Below are 19556 nucleotides of genomic sequence, written 5' to 3' on the forward strand. Positions count from 1 at the left end.
ACGCTCAACTTCCCCTCGCACGGCCTGACTCTGTGAGCTGGGGCCTCGCGGGAACGCTCAGTACAACGGCACATGCCCTAGACACCCACAGTGATGCTCCATCGCCACAGCCGGCCCCAGCAGGGAGCAGTGCCCCTGCGTGTTATTAAATATAGTCATACTGCCCATAACGTGTATGTGTGCGGAAACCCACAGACAGCAACGCCTAGAGCCCTAGTCCAGCGAAACCCGCACACACAACGTGGATTCCAGTCGGCCGGCCCGTAGGCTCGACTCCAGCCGAATAATTCCAGGGCGCGACAAACGGTTTTACCAACTAAGTCCTTTGCCATTAATCAAATGGTTATTATTCTGTTTCCTTGCTTTGAAGTCACAATTAAGGGTTGCAGAAAAGACTCAGGCAAACAGGTGTTCTCTAGTCCGCTGTGTACGGCCCTGATCCTGAAAACACTTCTATACATAATTAACTTTACTCACAGGAGTACTCCTGTTAAAGTCAGTAGGAAGACTTGTATGCTTAAAGTTAAGTAAAGTGAAAGTGTTTGCAGGATCAAGACCTAAATTGCTGAAGGGATGCTGAAAAAAAACAGGTTAACCAATGCAAGAAAACCCCTTTTAAATCGTTAAGACCCTCCAAATGTTCTCCTAAAACCCAGTTTTTTTGAATTACTGGAATATAATGGAATCTCCCGCACTGTGTTCCCAATGCACCCACTGTAACAGTGGGAGAGTAGCAGCGTTTTGTAGCATTTTTAAATACGCTATACAGTAAGCTGGAGCTGGGATACAGGATAAGATGGCAGGTTAATACACTGCAGAGTGTCTAAAGAGTCCTGAAATAATTGGCCTTTTGTATATCTTTCCTCCCTTACTCACAAATAGGAAGGGGAAAAAATAAAAGGAAACATTTGGCGTTCAACTGAAGTTTATTTTCATGTTTGTATGTAGAGCAGTTTTATGCCAGTAACCCCAGTACAGACAGGTAAGAGAGGTGAACACACCCTGAATTCCAATTCCATTAGCATTTACGCCCATGCTATCTCACTGAAGTCAATTGGGTTGGGGCGGTGTAACAGAGACACAGAAGTGGGATCAGCCTAGATTTGTGTGGGAGGAGTTTTTTCAAACCCCTTTCAGATTTCTACCCTCTATGGCAGCCACCAACCATCCTAAGCAATGGCCACCTTACTTGTTCTGTTCTGATTAATGAGATAACCAACAAATGACATAAGAATGTCTCTTGAGTGTGGCTGCACCCACCACAAACTGCAAAGTGAATGAAATTCTCTATAGTGCATAGATTGGAAGACACTGGTTTGGGAGGTAAAACAGTTGTAAAATGCATATTATTGGGTTTTTGAAAAAGGGTAATTCTTGCTTCAAGCAAAGCCTCAGCTGCCAGATTCATTCTAGTACAGTAAGCCTCCTGCGGGTGTGTTTTATTGGTGTCTTGTTAGAAGCTTTATCCATATTATCCGATGCACACAGGTCGTCGGTGGAATCTCTCTTAGCGACTAACGCCAGAACCCAGAGCATCACAAGTAGCTAATATTTGTCCTTCTGTGTATAGAAACCTCTAACACAACTTGGAGTTTAGCGGGCACCAAAGGGAATTCCTTCACACTCTATCATTCAAACACACATCTGCCAGGAGGGTTTATGTGTTATCCTTGAGTAGGAAGAGAGAAGACCATGGCCTATAAAAACTAGACAGGTTGGACCGATGGAGCTGGAGAGAGGAAAGTGGAAACGAGGCTCTGCAATAATAATACAGGATTCCTTGATCTCTTTGTCAGAGGCCATCAAAGCAATATTGGTAGTTGTGGCTGTTGGAACATCAAAGGGGCTGTTAGACTATCAAAGCCGCTCATATGAAGGCAGAGGGAGTTTGGCTTTTTAGAGTTTTTAATGCAGATGCACCCCACTCAGATGCCAGCCCATTTTGCTCTGTTTGGGGCTTTACTCTCCAAATCCCTGGGTTAGTATATTAGGACCTGGACCCGTGAAGTGCTGAGCACCATGTGTTAAGCATTCTCAAACGATCACTGATCTCAACGGGATCTGGGGTCACTGCGGCCCAGACCCTCAAAGGTAGTTAGATTCCTAACTTCCATTGAAATCAATGGACGTCAGGAGCCTAATATCTTGGAAGTGTTGGGCCTCAGTGATGAACAGGATCAGGCCCCTAGCTCGTTTGTGTGTGAGAGAGATGCCAACAAAAACATTAACTGGCACATTTCCATCCATCTGTCAAGGCAGATATACAGACATGTAACTACCCCCTATTGAAATGCACAGGGTTAGACATAAGAGACACAGATTAAAAATCCTATTTGAAAGCAATATTTCTTTCCCTGAGTTGCTAACAACACCTCAGATTACTAAAACCCAAACAACTGCAATCATCTGATTTCATTTTCTGCTTTTTTTCCCTTTTCTTTTTTGCATTGTGCTCAACTTGGACACTCAAAACTGACTCCTCAGTTTCCTTCCTCCTTCTAGTCAGTTTCACCTGGCGGCTCTGGTAGACTGGCCAAAGGCTGCAATATGTGGGTTACCAATGAAGCTGTGGAAGGCGTCAACCTAAACAAAATCTGCTGCCTACCCCAATCCTTTAACTTCACAAAAACAGTCATATTAGCTTTTCTAAAAACAACTGCCTTTTGTTTGTTTGTTTAAACCAAACCTCCATTTTGTGCCTACTTTATGCTACATTTCTGTCTTTCATTTTTCTAGGTAATTTTTTTTATATTTTTGCCACATAAATGCTTAGGGGGAGTTAGCAACTTGGCTTAAATCTTGCCTGGTGCTAACCGCTAAAGCTTGCTGCAGCTTTTCTCTGGGATTTGCAAGGCAGTGGCCATGTTTTCACAGCACACTCAGTTACCAAATCAGAGTTGCTGATTCTTGTTTCTACATCTTTATTGAATTAAGCTACAGCCTGTTTCTGGGTAGACGCTCACGCTTGCGGTTCAAATAGCAGAGAGAGGTGAGGCTTTGCTGGACAAGGATTTCAGCCACGCATTTTTACTTATTTCACATATTATTCAGCCACAAATATTCCACAGCAGGCTTACCTAACCCATTCAGGGTGTTCTCGCCCCCCAGAGAAGGCGCCTGACATGTTATCCTTAAGACAAGAGGAGTGTTTCACTCTAGAGGGTTTTTTTTCTTTTCGTTATTCTCCCTTGGCAATGCTGGTAGATAGATACTAGCAAGGAAACTGATACGGGCTGATACCTACTCGCTATGCAGGCAAAACTCCCGTTGAATTCAGTGGTAGGGGGATTTGAGTGCAAAAAGGGAATTGGATTGGGCCCAAAGCAAATGAACAGGGCTGAAATGCCTGTGACAGTGGAAGGAATGAGACAGCTGGGAAGAGATTTGGAGCCGCGATCATCATCTCAAGTCATGCATGAACCTTCCCTCTCAGGGGCAGCAACACGAAGCTTCTTCCTTCATCTGCCCATGCTTCTCATCTGACTGCTCCCTTTATCTCCTTCATTCACTCCCAGCTTTGCACCATCTTTCACACCTTCTCCCTACCCAACTGCTGTGCTCGGAAAAGCCTCCTGGCTTGTGTTTGCCGCCCTCCCCTCCTCCAGAAAACACCCAGAGAGCCACTTGTTCACAGAAGCATTCTATCTAGAAAGACCTCACATCACTGTATGGCCACATCCTGTACTATACCAGCTTGCAACATCAGGGTCAAGCCAAAGGTCCTGCACCAAGCTCCAATCAATGGGCTTGGCACAGGGGGATTCTGTGCTGGGCAGTGTTTGGGGCCAAATCCACTCCGTAGCCACTAGCGCCTTTGCAGCTGCTCTCCCCGGGCATGTCTTCACTAGCAACGTTAAAGCGCTCCCAGCGCTGGTGCACTGCCTACACTGCCACTTTACAGCGCTGAAACTTGCAGTGCGCAAGGGTGTGTTTTTTTAAAGTGGCAGTGTAGACAAGGCCTCACTCAACAGAGGAGAGTGCATGAAAGGCAGGGTGGTGTGTCTGGGAGTGTATGTGTGAGAGGAGCTGAGAGTGAATTTCCTGAGGACTGTTTATCCTTGGGTTCTCCATGCATAATCTCCCCAAGGTAAAGCCTTTCCCAGATATGCAATCCTAGAATCAACAACTTTCTTTGAGGCAAACCTGTTCCCTTTTAGTTCAAGTTCCAATGAACTGCATTCAGAGTTAGTCTATTTTCCTGTCTTGGTTTGGCTGGGGTGGGGGGTTCATTTTGGCAGGGGCCAGGTCTACAGGCATCAGCTCAGAGGAAGGATATTTTTAATAGTTATGGGCCAAACCTTAATCTTAAATCCAAACCCTTTAGCTTTCCAGGGTGATTCAGGTTTGGATTTGGTTCTGGGCCCATTTTCCAGGTCAGATGCTGCTGAAATCTCACAAGAGAATAGCTGATCCCACAAGATTGGCATGGCAGAAATTGTCCGCAGTCATCTGATGATTAGGATCATTTGCTGATCGCTGACGTTCTCAGCACTGCATGAAACACAAGAGGAGATTGCTCCTGCCCCAAGGAGCTTAGCGTCTGAAAGATCTCATGAGATTTCCACCATTTGGAGCCAAAACCCTATGAGTTTTCAGTACCATGAACCTGAACCTTCGAACCCAGCCTCCCTAAACCAGCTTCAGATCCAACCACTGCCTCAGTGGCCCATCTCTCGTCTATGGTAACGTCTCTCTCTCCAGGCAGAATGAGAGGATACTTATGGTTACTCCTAAGGTAGGCTTCTCATCTATGCGCCAGGTAGGATCCTGACATGTTCTATCTGCCAAAGGCCAGCAGCTCAGTGACTGTAGGCTGAGGCTATGGCTGTATCAAGGAGCACGAAGGAAGGTCTCAGACAACACCAGGGCCCTAATTCAGTGGTGTCACAAAGATGATGCAAGTTACACACTGGGTATTAATTGCTTGGCAAATGGATGTAAGAAGGAAAGCAAGGCAACCTGCACTGACTGGCCATTCAGTGGGGACCAAATTCAGCTTGTGGCAAAAGAGGGTGCAACTGACATTCAAATCAATAGATGTGCCTGTTTACGCTAATGCTGAATTTGGCCCTGTGTGGCTGAGGGGAGGAAGAAGGGGGCACGGTTTGAACCTCTTTATCACTCTCATGTTAGTTGCTTTACCAGCTGCACTCCCGTTCAGTGTGTAAGTCACGCTCATTCTTCACACCCACTGAATGCCAAACTGGTTCAAGTTACACCACCTTGCCGCTTACTCCTGTTTTCTGATCTGCTTACACCTGCTGTGGATTGCACCTTACCATTGTAGCCCGGCTAAACTTGATCCACGGACTCTCATGGGAACTGCATTTGCTTCCTTCAGATTCTATCTGGAAGAACTGGGTCCTCCATGGAAGTAATCAGCTCAACCTTCCCCCCAATATTTCTTTAACCTTCCTGTTCCCAAATCTCCATCTCCACTAAAAATTTGCTTGTCAAAAGGATCAGAGGGTTATTAAGGCCAAACCTTAGGAATTCACCTCTGAAAATCCATAGAGCAGAAGGCTGTGCTCCAGCATTTTACTAATACATCGTATATTCTCTATTACATCGTAAATAACGCAAGGAACTTGCAATGCAAAATTACTAGCACTGCAGCTCTAAGAAACACGTATCATCACAGCACACAGCCGCACATGAAGAGCTCAGTTCTGCAGCCCTTCAAGTCACTGGGAGATTTTTCTGCACAAGGGCCGGTAGATCAGGCTTCACCATTCTTGGACTCCTGCGCATTTACTTGTTAATGCAGAGGGGCCAAATTCTCATTTACACAAAGGATTGACACCGCTCTGGCATCCACTGGAAGGTCCCTTGACGCTGCCAGAGTGGCATGCTGCAGTGCAAATGAAAATCAGGCCCCGAGGTCTTTTCTCCCTGCAGCGCAGTTATAATTCCCATTATGCATTTGCATTAAGGGGCTGCAACCCCTCATAAAACACACTCACAAACTTCATATGTGGCAGGCAAGCTAGACTCAGCACATGGAGGAGGGGTACAATGCGAACCCTTGTACTGACGGACGGGAGAACAAAAAATTATCTTGACAAATTTCATAGAGCCTAAAACTTCTGAGACGCTGAGAGCGTAGGGTGCTCCACATCCCCCAGGACCAAGTTTATATATCACAAAAAGGACCACTGAGAAAATTTCATCCAAGCTCTGTTTGAAAGTTCACTATTTATTTTAATAGAAAGAAGTATTGTGACAGGAGAGAGGGCAGCATATTTTGGTTTCTCGTTCATACCCAGGGCCTACTTCTTGGCTGCACGGCTCCATGCACCGTTGCTTTCACCCAGCAAAGGGGGTAAAAAGTTCTGCTAAATCAGAATGGAATTGTCTGACACTCCCTTTGCACTGGTGTACGTGAGTCAGGGCGATGGGGCGTCAGGCTCACGTTTGATAATAGATACGGAATATGTGACTGCATTGGGCGGGATGCAAGGTATGTTGGTCTGGGTTTGAGATGGGCCTTCAAGAAGTGACGGGCAGAATGGTAGCCAATGAATATTAAATGATAAATAATAATAATTTGCACAGTCATGATGTGTGCATGCCTTGGGCCCTGATCCTAAGACAGATTCCTGCATGATGCTTCATTCAGTGGGGATCTGCCCACACGGATCCATTTGCAGGAGTAACCTCATGATCGTATTGTCACCATCCCTTGTCCTTCCTCTCTCCTGCCCGCCCCCATCACTCTTGACATTTACTTGTTGCGTAATATCAAACCAAGGCCATCTACTCCTGCGAGCAGGGCGTCTATCCTTGCATGTCTGTGATGTGCACAAAGACGTTTCTGGATGCTCAAGAAATAACTATCCTATGACTCAGAAGCCGGAGGTGAGTTCTGCAGGTCAGCCCAGACCAGTGTCACTGAGTTGTTTGCACCACTCCACACTGGCATGTGTTCTGTGTGTGCCAAGTTGCGGCTCTCACAGAGAAATCTCTTTAAAATGATTTAGAAAGTTTTAAAAAATGTTATTGGAACTAATTTTTGTATCTCTTCACATACAGGATCCTTGCAAGCCGTGAGCCCAACCGTACAGGGCTGAGAGGGAGAGAGAAGGTATGACAAATACGATTTTAGAAACCACTACAAATAAGCTAAGCTAGATTTTTCCCATGCAACGTGGTAATGTTAAAGTCAGATTCCTCTGGACCTTCCACAGCAAGAAGCAGGTGCTGTTTATCTAATTAGAGTGCTGGAATTCTCCGCTTCCTAATGAGGTAGAGCTCCCATTCCTAGAGCCCTGACGGGGTGTGAGTTACTGGATCTGAAACAGACCATTGATACATGGCTGAATGTTACCTCTCTTGAGCCTTTGATTAGTGTCATTTTGCAGGGAAATTGTAAATCGGGGAGGCAGAAGGAACATTTTCCTTGACTCTAACATGCGTATATGGCTATACATTTGAGTCATATGTGCATGATTCAGGCCTGGCTATATACTAGGCAGAGAGGCCACAAACTACCCTCAGTCCACACCAATGAAACACACAACCGAGGGTACAACATGTCTCTTAACTTGCACTGTATTGCACTAACCGAAGTCCCAGACAGTTCTAGGGTGCGTAATCATGCTTTGGGGGCATCCCAGAGGACTGGCGCTTTGCTAATAATAATAAATAATATTACTTAGATGACTTAATTTTTCTAATAATTTGCATGTCTACCGCCCTTTCTATCGAAGGATCTCAAAGTGCAATGCACACCTTAATGTGTTACGCCTCACAGCTCTTCAGTGAGGGAGGGAAGTATTAATATCCCCATTTTACACACAGAGAAACAGGGGCAGGGAAGTTAAGGAACTAGGCCAAGGGCACGGAGGGACCTGGGAGTAGCTCTTAGGAGTTCTTGGCGCCTAGTCCTGTGCTAAGACCAGCGGACTGCGCTGCCTGGCTGTTTCCTGGCTGCTCTCTCACCTGGTATCTGTCTGAGTGATGGATATCATCTGAGGAGTGAGGCGATGCTGTCCGAGAGTCTCCTTCCCGCTTGATTGAGGCTGACAACAAAATTGACTGCAAGAGAAAGAGAGGAAAGGAGAAATTTACACTGTGAGCAAGGCAGAGCAATGATACATCACAGGCAGTGTCAAGGTCTTTCCCATTCCCAGCAGGAATGTATTGTCTCTGGCCAATAAATACTGTAACAGGCCCAGAGGGGGCATGTTAGCACCGGCTGACAGCGCGATGCTTTGGCCTCTCGGGTGTGGGAGAGCACATGCCATCCCGCCTCACGGAAGGGCTGGGTCTGAGAGAGCAGCAACAGCCGAATCCCAGTCCCTGTACACAGCCCGTTCACACAGGAGCTACTCTGCCCTGGGGAGGGCTGGGATCCTCCTCCCCATCCTGGGGCCAAGGAGCAGAACATCTTCGCAGCCCTTCGGCGACCATCACTGCAGCATCAGGGCATGCATGACCTGCATGCAGACCCTACATGTAGGACGAGAACGGTGGTGCAATGTCATTGGGTTACGCTGTGACCTTCACCCATCCTGCCCTCAAATCCCCTCTTTGTGGGCCTGCTGCAGAGGCTGCGGTGCAGCTGGGCCCTATGACCCCTTGCCCGACCTCTCCACACCCTCCTTTTCATGGAGCTGCGCTGATTCCAGTGTTCACGGCCTTCCATGTGGGACGGGCATGTGGCTGACAGTGCTGCAGAGGTAATGCTCGAGCTCTCCAGCAGGGGCAGCAATGGGCAGGTAGGTGCCCATTGCTTTCCCACTACCTCCTAGTGAGCGTGCGAAGATGTAAGTGGCACAGCAAGGCGCTGCGTGGGAGGAGAGGGAAGGAGTCTGAAAAGGGAAAAGGATAGCCTAGAATGATATGCACCATCCTAACTTGGGGTCCTGTCTCATAGCCTCCCTATTCGATGACCTGTTTACAGAGAAAACACATCCACATGCATTCATGTAACGTGAAGGTGGACACGGTCAAATGTGAGAGTTAAGTCAGCAAGTGCAACCTTAACTCTGCCCCCTAGTGCACTGGGAGAAAGTCTTTAATTTTAGGATCAGAATAGATGATCAGGTAGTTTATCTAAGGTGGTAAAAAACATGGTTGTAGCATTTTGTAGCACTGAATAGACACAGAATGCATGAAACCCAAAACCCACACCAGAAAACGTCCCCAAACAGGATACTACAGATGAAAGCATAACCATGCACAGCAACAATAAAAATCATTGTGTGTTAGCGTCCACTTAAATTACACGAAATGTCTCAATAACGACACATCACTAACAAAGATGCTTCATTAATACACATTATATTGTAATTTACTATTACTCTTGAATACATTTTAATACATAGCATCTGGAAAAACACAGATTTTTTTCACAAGGATATGGAAAAAATCAGAAAATTATTTTTATTGTGACTTAAGAAATATATTGATAGCCTTCAAATCAACAGTGGGGAAGTATAAAATTCAGTGCACCCAACGCTTATGGGAAATCACAGGACTGGGGGGACAATACTTAAAGGACTTACATCCAGTAATAATTTAACTTTAGTAGTAGGAGAGTTTGAGGAAAAAGTCTATGAAAAATACAAATTAGCTAAGGGTTGGTCAACACTAGAAAGTGACGTTGACCCAACTACGTTGCTCAGGGGTGTGAAAAATTCATCCCTCTGAGAGACGAAGATTAGTTGACGTAAGCCCCAGCGTAGACAGTTCTAGGGTGATGGAAGAATTCTTCTGTCAACATAGCTACTGACTCTCGGGGCGGTGGATTTACTACAGTTATAGGAGAACCCCATCTATCGCTGTAGTAAGTGTCTCCACTACGGGCCTGCAGCAGTGCAGCCACGGCTGTTCCGCTGTAGCATTTCTAGTGTAGACCCAGCCTGAACTTCTGCATAAGAGACATAGTAAAGCAAGCAATCTTAAACAATATCCACTGAAAACCCAGCTCGCCAAGGGTTTGTTTCTGAGGAACACCCAGTAGGATGCAACAATAAGAAATGATTGCTCAGAGGCAGGGAAGTCTGCAAAGGGATAGAAGAATATCATCTGAAATGTCCAGGCCAACTGTTAAAAGACCCAATTCCTTAGAGGGAGGAGAACTTTCCCGAAACATTTGCCTTTGGGCTGACATTAAACATGGAAAAAATTGAACCCAAAATGTGACTTTTTCGGAAAGGTATGAGCAGCTGGGAACAGCATGTAAAATGACTCGCAGAAAAAGATGGCCAGTTGGCAAGATGTGATCCTCAAGGGCCCCACGGGGCCCTGATCTCGTTTGGGGCATGTCTACACTGCATTATAAGCCTGGGTCTGGGGGACCTGGGCCTGTGGACTCAGTGTTTCCAAGCCCATGTCTGAGTGTCCACACTGCATTATCAATTGGGTTTATAATTGCTGGATCCAGTTCTCACAGCCGTGCTAATACGTCCACACTGCACGATGCAGAACTTCTCACTTGAGCTGCATCCACACTGAAAAATGACAGGGCTTGGACTGGGCTCTGACCCACTCCCTTAGAAGGGTCTTTTAGGACCTGGGTCCTGGGTGCTCGCTGACCGGAGTCAGACTGATTTGGGTGTGGATGGAAGGGGGGCTTGGGCTCAAACCCGAGTCAGAGCCTGGGTGTAGTGTAGACATAGCCTGAGTGGTCAACCTAGGGGGATTCTCACATAGCCCTTCCCTGAGCACCTTGCCAGGGGAGAGGGAAGCTGAGCTGGAGTTAACCCCTTGTTCATCAGGGAGCAGGGAATCACCCTGACCCAAGCAGGGTTTAATGGAAAGCCCTGATGTAACCTTAATTCTATTGGGAGTCTGCGTGGATATGGCTGCCCTGAATGAGGGATGTTTGTTCATTTCAGGTGATCCTGTGACTGGGGAAAGCGGGGCAGGCTTGGCATATGGAGGGTCTCTAGGCTCGTGTTTGCCACAATGCATTGCCTTGTCCTGGGCTGCTAACGTAGCTGAATAAGGCCGGATTTCCCTTTCTCCTTCTTCGTGCCGAGGTTAATTATTTCTGCAGCAGCTCTTTAATATTTCTCAGGAGCTGCAGGGGGAATTCTGTTGAAAAACACTGAGTTCCTGTTAGAAAAAAAAAGGAACCCCATCCCCCCCCCAAAAGGGGACAAGGAGGAATTTGAAAGGCCTGAGACTGCAAATGGTGCTTTAAAATGAAGGGCTGGGGTCTCGGCCTGCCTCTGAGAGCTCCGAGTGTGAGTCAACCCAGCGATTCGGAAGCAAGGGAGCCTCCCGTTGCAGTGGAACACCCTGTCCCTCCTGAAATAAGCTGACCGTCCTGGTGCTGGGGGGGTTAAACACGTCCTCCTCCAGGCGAGAAAAATACACCGCCCCCCCCTGCCTCCCCTGCCCCAGCAGACCAATCCTTCCGCCCCCCACTCCGCCCACAGCCGCCGGTAGCTCTAATCCAATATGATTATGTGAAAAATGGTCGGGCTAGCTCTGGAGACAGTAAATTAAACGTTATGTATTAGTTTTTAGCGTGCGGTCCCGGGAAGCACGCCGGCCCCATTTATTCCACAGCCCTCCTGAGCACCATGGCGATGACCTCTGGAAAAACGCAGGGCTAAACTAATCCCAAAGATGTCAATCTCGAGGCCTCTTCTACATACACTTGCCGTTTAGATTAATAAACTGTCTATTTTTAAATTGTGTGCAAGCACTTCAATTCTAAACCCCTCGCCGGCATGTTAAACACGGTGCTCGCGATGCCAAGTCACACTTCCCCTTTGCTGGTAGCAAACTTGACTTCATTTGGTTTTCTCATTTCCCCGAGACGGCGAACACTTTGCCTTCCCGGCCGCGTAGGCAGGACTGTCACCGCTGCAGGCAGGGGAAAGCAGGCGCAGGGCCTGAGGATTAGGAACCCGCGTGGTCTGAGGCCAACCTTATTTCTGCATTAGGCCGACCTTGCTGCCATCCCAGTTTTGGCCTCTCGTTTCTAATCCGTCATTTCAGGACTGTCTCCTGGCATTCGGGGGCACTGTCATGGCACCAGTCCCCAGGGCATCCGCCCTCTGCAGGCAGAGCTCATGCCTGCCCCTCTCGCTCAGCTAGTATGGAGGGGAATTGTAACCCTGCTCCCCCCCTTGCAATGCCTAGTGGTGCTAGCGCTGCCCTAGACTGTGTGCTCAGGGCGCAGGACTGTGGCTGCTCTATGGGGGAAAAGGCTCCTTTGTGCTCTCTCTCCCCAGCCCTTGGACATCCCCATCATCTGGCCTCTGGGAATTTCAGTGCAGAACGACCAGCCTCAGGACGACGCAAGACAGCCAGTTAGGGAAGATGAAGCAATTGCTCGTCCTCCATGTCTTGGGCCAGACCACTGGACTGTGATGCAAATTCTGGTTCCGGCTTTCCATGGAGAAAACAACCAGCAACGTTGAAGTTGAATCTCCTTATGTTAAAAGCCTGTCAGCACCCAGGCTGGAGGTACCAGAATCACTGGATCCACCGAGGGGCCCAGAGACAATGGGTCAGATTCATGGCAGTGAGTCTGAGGGCAGGGGATGCGATCCTGATTCACTAGGAGGTCAGTAACAGAGAGAAAGGCCCAATCCAGAATGCTGAATCCAGGCCCCTTTGAATGTCAGGGATCGGGGCGGGGGACGCTAAGGAATCAAAGCCTTCGGTCCATCCTTACGGGTTTGGTTCTAGCTCAGATCAAGAGCTGGAAGGGGCCTGTTGCCTGGTTTAGATGTGGCTAAAATCTCACCTGAATTCCTTGTGAGTTTTTCACTATTCAAGATGGTAGGAAACGGCTCTAGTAAAAAATGATACTTCACATCTGAGGTCTGACAAAGTGCTAACAATCATTAGAAAACTCCCAGCTCCACCTACCCATATCGGAGCTTGTCCCCCGGAGCTGTCTCTAGAAACACCTACTTTTGGCGACAGTCACCGAGTCACCCACAGTATGCAGCCAATTGCACAAGCCGTGTTTTCCTGTAACTACTGAAATCCTGCCGCTATTGCTCGAACCATTCATTATTTTCTCTGCCTCACCTGAGCGATGCTTGCATTTTACAGTGCAGGAACTATCATGCTGGGGGGCACCTGGCTATAACTGAGATCAGCACGGTTCTGTCTTGCAGTGCCACCTGAGTCACACATTTCATCTGTCTCCCCGACTCGCACTACAGCCCCGGACTTTTGCATGGCAGGCGCACTGCTTTGGTAACACGGATGACCTGTGTTTCAATCCTGTCAGTGGCCGATCTGTGTTGTAACGGCATTCCTTCACTATGGCGCAGATGGGACTGTAATTTGTGAGAGAAATCTGTCTTTTTAGAAGGGCATAAATCTAGCTCAGTCCCCTCATCCCTGCACTAATCCCTCACGCATGACTCATATATGCCTGATTTAGTTCTCCGGCTCTGTGGCACGCATGACCATGGTGTGTTTGTACATGTGAAACAGGCAAAGGAGATGCAGACATGGCCCAGAGATGTTGGATATTTCCAGCGGGGACGGTAACATATCACCTTTCACCCCCATCGCTCTCTGCCCATCACCCCGGCTACACTGATTCCTTGCCTCTGAGGCACTCTGTGCCGCTCCCCTTCCCATAGGATGAGGGCAGGTAGATATATCCATGCACTTCCCAGTGGGATTCCTTGCTGCGTGGACAATGGACCTATACCCGGAATTGTTCCTTTTCTTCCTGGGGAAACGGGTACCGGAGAGCTCAGCCCTGCCCCCATCCCCCAGGTACTAGCCTGTAACTCAGATCCAGAGCCTGATCAGATCGTGTTTGACCAGGTTTCATCTCCCTGGGCCAAGCTCCTCCCCCACCTTCCCAAGGCAAGCCAAGCCACCATTTGGGTGTTGAAAGACACAGCAAGGGCCTTGTGCGAACGCCAGCCCAGCCTCATATTTCTCCCTCCCCTTTAAATCATCTCTCCGTTGGGTAAAGGCGCTCTCTGTAGAGGTTATAAACCCGAAGAGGATCAGCCGCGGCATTACACCTGGGGCAAGCTAAATAAAAAAAGGTCACCGGCGCTTTTTAAACATGGACAAAAAAGCAGTAAAATGTGTTTGGAAAAAAAAAATCTGGCATTAAATCATGACTTTTTGCCTGGCTCGCCTCATTAAAAGTGGCCTTTTGGAAGGTAAAATTATCATTGTAAGCGATAAGATCTTTAAGAAAATAATTCACGGCTTCTTCACCCTTTAATATGATAGCCGCCATCGGCTAATTTTTTTCTTAATGGCAACGAGGCCATCAATCTTGTCCAAGCCGTGTGCTCACCCTCTCCTCCCTCCCTGCTGCCGGTCTGGGCAGCCATGTCTCCGGCGTGGCTCCCAGGAGCCATCTTTTACTTTCTTCTGCCTTCCCCTCAGATGCTTTGCCTCCTGCCGCCCCCTTCCGCAGGACACTGACTTCCAGGAGCCGGAGTGGCATGGGCGGCAGGTATCTCACAGGCCTCCCCCAAAGCCCGGCGTGGCCCCACGCCCGCTCCACCCCCAGGCCCTCTCCTATCTGCTTCCAGTTCCCGCTGTTCCCCTGGGGCCCAGGCTGGGGCTGGCCGGACTCGGGGCGTCTGGAGCCAGTGCTTGTGCTGCCAGCGCTCAGGGGCTGGGAGGGCTGGGCACTGTGCTGCCGGCTGCTTCGGGGCTGGGGCGGAGGGGCTGGTGGCCACAGTGGGGGTGCTCTGGGCTCCGTCAGGAGAGGGGGGTGGAATGGATGGGGGAGGGTCCTCGGGCAGAAGGGGAGGGGCCGGGGCCTAGCCTCTCCCAACGGCCGGTTCATGCGCCGTTCATGCGGAGTGGGAAGAGGGTTTGCTGTGTGTTTGGGGGAGCGGGCACAGGCGGGACTTCATGGGTGCGATCGTGGGCATATGTGAATGTGTGTGCGTGCATGGAGCTGGCAGCTGTATCTGTTCGTGTTCATCGGGGGGAATTCAGTCCCTGGGCAGAGGGCTGAGCACAAGGCCTAGGTACCACGTAAGTCCCAGAGGGGGTCTTGACCGTGTGCTGGCCCTCTGCCCAGGGCTGAATTTCACCTTCTGCATGTGTGGACCTGACCTCGCCAGGGACTGTGCAATTCTGCAGAGCTCGGGGCGGTGACTGGAAAGGTGGCAGCAGCTTTGTTTCAATTAAAAAATGCATGCTCTCAATTAATTACAAATAATACCACCATCAGCACAGAAGCCCTGTGTTTAAAACTCAATGCTCTCCCGATCCTACGGCGAGGCTGGGCACAGCGACTCCCCCATGCCGAATTAGAGCAGCCCGAGGGGAGCTCTAATTTACACTGCCTGAGGGCCCAAAATGTAGCAAGTCATCAGTGTGTTCTGGCCACGCCCCTGCTGCACCAGCAGTGGGGAGGAGGGGAAATGGAGTGTCGTGTAAGAGCCCTTATTTCAGCACTACGCCCCGAACAGATCACTTGTGCCGGGATCTCCCTGGGCTAGCGTTAGGGTGGGAGCTATGCAAAGCAGCCGTATTACATGAGAGGGCCAGGCCCTTCGTTTGTGTAAATGAAACCTGAATCCCCAGACTTCCAGAAGGGGTGACTGCTTCCAGGGGCGACCATGGGTGTATCTGGGTGTGAAAGGACTGGTGTTCACGTGTATGCCGCCTGTGGGAGAATGGGTGTTCCTGCACGTGCGTGAGTGACTGTGCATGCGTGTTTACACAAATATGTGTTCCTGTGTACGGGCATACCTGTGTGTGCAACGGGGAAAGCTGCATGTGAGCAGTGCATGGTGCCTACAGGTGCAAACAGATCTCTGGGGGCCTTCTGCGTGAGTCTATGCGCCTCGGTTGGCATGCGTCTGACTCTTGGCCCTGCGAGAGGGAGGGAGTGGGGTACGGATGGGAGAGAGCAGGAGCTGGTTCCTGTCAGGGTGCAGCCCTCGCACCAAGGAAATGGACTGAAATTGCCAGCACACGCTAACTGTCGCCTCCCCCTCCCTTAACTACCTTCTCCCTGTGCCGCAGACGTGTCAGGAGTCAGCGCAGGGAGAGGCTAGCAGATGCCTTTGACATTCCCTTTCCTTTCAAGGCCAGCCATTTGAGACTATTAAGTGCTGGACTCTTGCTTTCTGATAGCCCCAGAAAAACACAGGGAGTCTATTTTTCTTAAACAATCTATCACAGCGGCTGTCAGCAGAACAAATACCCTAGCCCTTCGTTTTCTATATCTCGATGGCCTTTTTTTATTTTGGCACAAAGTGTTTCCTGCTTGATGCGTTCAGCCTTAACTCTGCCGTCTAAATAGGTACTTATCACTTAACATGGAGGTGAGAGCTTGACATGTTTGCTGTCTCCTGCCCTCCCCTCCGGGGTAGGGAAGCAGTGGAAGTGTTGCTAATAGCTGTTATCACTTGGGAACTGTAACCCGAAAGCAACGACTGATACCAGGGCTGGGCTCCATTTCCTCCCGCCGCCCCACTCGGCAGGCGGGTTTGGATGTTAGTGCTGGAGGATCTTGGACTCAAAGATGCTAATGCCAGAGCCTTTAGGCCTAGAACTAGGGTGACCATATGTCCCCTTTTGGCCGGGACAGTCCCGTTTTTAAGCTCTGTCCCGGTTGTCCCGACATTTTGCTCTTCCCAGCTGATCAGTTGGCAAGAGAAAAACAAACAAATGCCCAGTTTGCCAAAACAGTCGGGTGCGGGCGTGGGGGAACGTTGCGGGGGCGGCAACGCGAGGTGCTGGCAATGGAGCCCAGGGACAGCCCAGCCCCAGCTGGCGTGGATCTGCAGGGGGTCAGCCCCAGCTGCAGGCAGTGTGGAGGTTGGGGGGGGTCAACCCTAACCACGGGCGGCACAGGGCTTAGGTGCTCAACCCCAGCCCCACCCGCAGGCGGCATGGGGCATGGAGCTTGTGGCGGCCCCAGCCCCACCCGCACGCGGCATGGGGCATGGAGCTTGTGGCAGGGTCAGCCCCAGCTCTGGTTGGGGGCGGTCAACCCTAGCCACGGGTGGGAGGGGTGTGTGTGGCTCTGGGAGGTTCTGCAGGTCTGTGTGTGTGTGTGTGTGTGTATGTGTGTGTGGCTCTGGCAAGCCCTGCCAGTGTGTGTGTGTGTGTGTGTGTGTGGCTCTGGTGAGCACTGCAAGTGGGGGGGGGAGTGGCTCTGGTGAGCCCTGCCAGGGTGTGTGTGTGTGTGTGTGTCTCTGGCGAGCCCTGCCGTTGTGTGTGTGTGTGTCTGTCTGTCTGTCTCTGGCGAGCCCTGCGGGCGGGTGTGTGTGTCGGGGGGGGGGGCGCTGGGGGGGGGGGGGGGGTGTGTGTGTGTGTGGCTTTGGCGAGCCCTGCGGACAGAGGTGTGTGTGTGTGTGTGTGGCTCTGGTGAGCCCTGTGGGTGTGTGTGTGTGTGTGGGGCTCTGGCGAGCCCTGCGGACAGAGGTGTGTGTGTGTGTGTGTGGCTCTGGTGAGCCCTGCGGGGGTGTGTGTGTGTGTGTGTGTGTGGCTCTGGCGAGCCCTGTGGACGTGTGTGTGGCTCTGGCGAGTCCCAGCCATCCCATTTTTACTTTAGGAAATATGGTCACCCTATCTAGAAACTTTCTTACAGGCCTGACCCTGCTGCCAGGAAAGCCAAGGGGAAAATCTCCGATGGCTGCAGCAGAGGGGCAAGGCTGGGGTCTTGGCGGTGCGGTGGAGTTGGGAGCGAAATGTGTAACGCAGTGACAGTGGAAGAGCCAAACCCTTAGCCAGGGCTTAGTCCTGACAGACAGATTGCGCTTGTAAGCGTTCTTCATAAGCCAGTGCTGCAGCTGGGGGAGATGTGGCCCAGCTCTGTTCAATGACTTCCCCCAGTGACACGGCCGAGTGAGGACTAAGAACACAGGAGTCCTGACCCCAGTCTCTCGTTCCTACCACTAGACCGTGCTCCAGCGGAGCTCACTGGCTCTGCTTGCCATTGCATTCAGAGGGAGGCAGCTGGGAAGGGTTTAAAACAGAGATTTTGTCAAGGTTTAAGGCTTCACATCTTGCCTGCCTTCAAAGCTCTTTTTCCTTGGAGGGCTTTAGCGGTCAGATTTCCCAATAGGTGCAGTAATTCTTTTTCAATCTGCTCTAGGAGGCTGTAAAAAAATGGGGGGGGGGGAAATCAAAGAAATCTGGCACGGTAGAGGAGTTCCCAGCGCAGCTGGGCTCTGGGCAGGACCCTCACTGAAGCTGGGCACAGACTAAACAAATCAGCCACAAGCATTCTTTGGAATAAGAAATGGAAGTTGCTTCTAGTCCTTCTCCTTTGCCGTCAGGTTGCAACGACGGCCAGTTTACAGGCTGGAACATTTAATGGAAAGAGTAACTTTAAAGTGAATATTAGAAAATGCTGCCGGGAAATAAATTGTGAACTCACAGAACAGATCAGCCCAGCTTAGCCCAGGCTCCTTCAGTGGTCAGGACCAGCTGCTCCAGAGGAAGGTGCAAGAAAACCCTAAGGAGCAACTATGGAATGATGTGCCCATAGGGGATGTTTCTTCCTAGCCCCCATCATTTAGACATTGGTTAATACCCTGAATCCAGAAAGGTGAGATCATTTCTATTTACCTGTCCCCACAGATGGTCTCATTATCCATATAAATGTCTAATCCCTTTTTGAATCCTATTAAGCTCTTGACCTATATGATATCCTGTGGCAGGGAGTTCCATAGGTGAATTATGCATTGTGTAAAAACCAGCTCTTTCACCGGGATTCACATCAGCAACCTGGTCCACAGAGTTACGCTCATCCAAACAAGGAACAGCAGTAATAGCATGTAACTTATGTGCCCAATAAAAACTAACCAACGCAGGGTTGCTTTTTGGATATCAAATACTCAGAGCGAACTGCCCATGGACAAGCCCTTCCCCAGGAAGGAACTAGTCACAGAGAGGATTCAGTGGAGAATTACAAACGGGGGAAAATGTGAAAAATCAGGAATACAAATCAAGAGCCTGGTAATCTATTTGCAGGCAAGTTGTGATCCAAAGGAGTGACTAGTCGATTATTGGCTGAAGAGCAGCCCAGCCCCAGCTCACATGCATGTGGACTTCGGGGTTCAGTGTCTCCTTTCTCGTTGCTCGAGGCAGCACTTTGAAAAGAGGGCAGCACCGAATCCGGGGGCCACAGGCGAGGAAGCAGCTAACGGAGCACACGCGCCGCCAGACCCTGAGTATATGTTGCCTGTTATTAGCCTAATTATCATTTCTATTAGGGTAGCGCTAAGAAGCCCAATCAAGCACTGGTGCCCCATTGGGATGGGTGCTAAGCAGCCAAGCCACACAGAAGCTAGTGGGGGGGGGGACTATGGAAGGGCCTTCCTCCTCCTGCTCCTTCTCTGTGCCACCTTTTCCCCCAAGCTCACTCCTCCCTCGTGAAGGATGCTGTGCTCCCCGTGGTCAGGAGGGTCGGCTGCTTCCTCCGAGGCCGGCAGGGTTGCCCCAGGACTGGTGGGAGGAAAGGGCCACCGGTCACCTCTAGCAAAGGGTTGGGGCTAAGAGCACATATTCCTAGGCCTGTGGAGCCGGACACATGAAACATTCTGGCCTTTAACACGGGGCCAGTGAGAGCCACCTCCCTCCCTTCCTCTGTGTCCGATGGGTCCGTTCCATCACCGCTGCAATAT

General features: G+C 50.0%; 1 protein-coding gene across 3 annotated transcripts in view; it reads right to left on the minus strand.

Moving 5' to 3' along the window:
* RNF220 (ring finger protein 220) overlaps positions 1-19556 on the minus strand; it is a 311685-nt gene that overhangs the window by 70554 nt on the left and 221575 nt on the right. For all 3 annotated transcript variants that reach the window (XM_029911609.1, XM_029911608.1, XM_029911607.1), the window contains one exon: positions 7942-8037. In XM_029911609.1, the coding sequence (XP_029767469.1) occupies positions 7942-8037 (96 nt within the window). The remainder of the gene's footprint in view (positions 1-7941; positions 8038-19556) is intronic.

The sequence above is a fragment of the Terrapene carolina genome, unplaced genomic scaffold, assembly GCF_002925995.2.
Source record: "Terrapene carolina triunguis isolate 2854851 unplaced genomic scaffold, T_m_triunguis-2.0 Scaffold110, whole genome shotgun sequence".
NCBI classification, from domain to species: domain Eukaryota; kingdom Metazoa; phylum Chordata; order Testudines; family Emydidae; genus Terrapene; species Terrapene triunguis.